At 33.4% G+C, this 1,806-nt stretch overlaps 1 protein-coding gene across 1 annotated transcript; it reads right to left on the bottom strand.

Annotated features, from left to right (window-relative positions):
- Window positions 1-650: 650 nt before the first annotated feature.
- On the bottom strand, window positions 651-1,604 carry LOC120524272 (olfactory receptor 1-like). The gene has a single exon (XM_039746129.1). The coding sequence runs from the start codon at window positions 1,602-1,604 to the stop codon at window positions 651-653; it is 954 nt and encodes a 317-aa protein (XP_039602063.1).
- Between the last annotated feature and the right edge of the window lie 202 nt (window positions 1,605-1,806).

Genomic DNA, 1,806 nt, shown 5'->3' with positions numbered 1-1,806 from the left:
ATGCAAAGCTGAAAGTAAAATACATGTTAGAAGTTATAATGATATTTTTATAAAGTTCACTTTACTGTGAATAATTTGTGGAGCGTACAAAACATATTCATTTAGTAGTATGTTTATATATTCTGTTTAAAACAATTGTAATAATAAATACAAATCCATTAAAACACTTTCATGTAAGTTTGTTGCACTTATATGATGAATGAGAAAATGATTAATGACAGAGTTAGCTTTTGTAGATAGTAATTTAATTCTAGTTAAAAAGAATCGTAAGTGAAGTAAGCGAAAATCATGAAACAGAGGTTTGGTAATTGTACAAGCACCCTTGCATTTAAAAAAAATAAGCATGCCTGTGCTATAGCATTCACGTTGAGCTCTACTCAATTGCTTAATTCTTGGTTGCAAATTGATTCAGATGATTCATTGAAACAAGTGGTACAAACAGAATGAATCATTTACGAATCACCAGTCCAAATTTCAAAACTTCCTTTAGTACAGTCTTGGCTTTTCAGTTTGTTTTAACAAAGTTAAATACATTTTTAAAAATCCTGACTTTAATAAACAAATTAGCCATAATATACAGTATGTAAAATGCCAGTAAAGAGCACTTTTGAAAATGTTTGAATGGATATCGCTAATAACCACTGCTTCAGTTAGTGATTATTTATTTTCGGAGATGTTCTCCTCCCAGTGAAAAGCTTGTAAATGCTGCTTTTTATCTCCTTGTTCCTAAAGCTGTAGATTATAGGATTCATCATGGGAGGAACTACATTTCCAACAATGACCATTGCATTATATGCTTCGGTGGAAAGTTTTACTCCTGCACCTGGCAATATGTACGATGTCATGAGTGGTATATAAAACAGTCCGACCACTAGAAGGTGAGTAAGGCAGGTGCTGAAAACCTTCTTCTTTCCTTCAACAGATGAGGTCCTTAGTGCAGCCAAAGCAATTATAAAATAAGAAAACAGAATTAGTGCTAATGGAAACACTCCAGTTGTGATAACTATAGTTGACAAAAGAAGCAAGTATTTGGGATCTTCTGTACAAGCAATATGAACCATTGTTGAATAATCACAGAAACAGTAAGGCAGAATATTAGTCTCACAGAAAGAAAGCTCACTGACAAACATCATACACGATATATTAATTAGGAAAGCAGTAACTGCCAATAACATAACACCAATACATACAGCTTTACTTGTAACAACTGAAGGGTATCTTAATGGAAAAACGACAGCAACATATCGGTCAATTGCCATAGATGTCAACAGAAGAGATTCCATCAGCTCTAAATTTAATATTAGATACATCTGGACTAAACAGGCAGCATATGCAACTACTAATGAGTCAAAAAGAACAGCAGATACCATTTTTGGAATTAGGATTGTACTATTTGCCAAGTCTATCATTGCAAGAGTGCAGATATAGATATACATTGGCGAGTGCAGCTGATGGTTCATTATGATGATCAGGATAACCAGCAGATTGCCAGTTAGGGACACCAGATAGATCAATATGAGCAGAGTGGCTGTTATATTTCTTTGTTCAGGCTTAATTGCACAGTGCAAAACAAACTCTGACATGGACAGACTGCTGTTGAACATTCTGGAAGATTCTTCAGTATATCTGAAAGAAATGGAAAAAAATTATACCATGAACTATCTCAATACATCATTAATAACTTTTTTGTAATCACACAGATTTTTATTATCATTTTGGGCAAGTTTGTTTTGTATGCTTTTGATCACTTTAATGTGGTTTCCCCTTTACCTGAAAGAAGAGAATAAAACCAACAGTAATGTCCAC

This window comes from Polypterus senegalus, chromosome 2, assembly GCF_016835505.1.
Source record: "Polypterus senegalus isolate Bchr_013 chromosome 2, ASM1683550v1, whole genome shotgun sequence".
Taxonomy (NCBI): domain Eukaryota; kingdom Metazoa; phylum Chordata; class Cladistia; order Polypteriformes; family Polypteridae; genus Polypterus; species Polypterus senegalus.
Note: the sequence above shows the minus strand (reverse complement) of the source record. Positions and strands in the feature narration are given on the sequence as shown.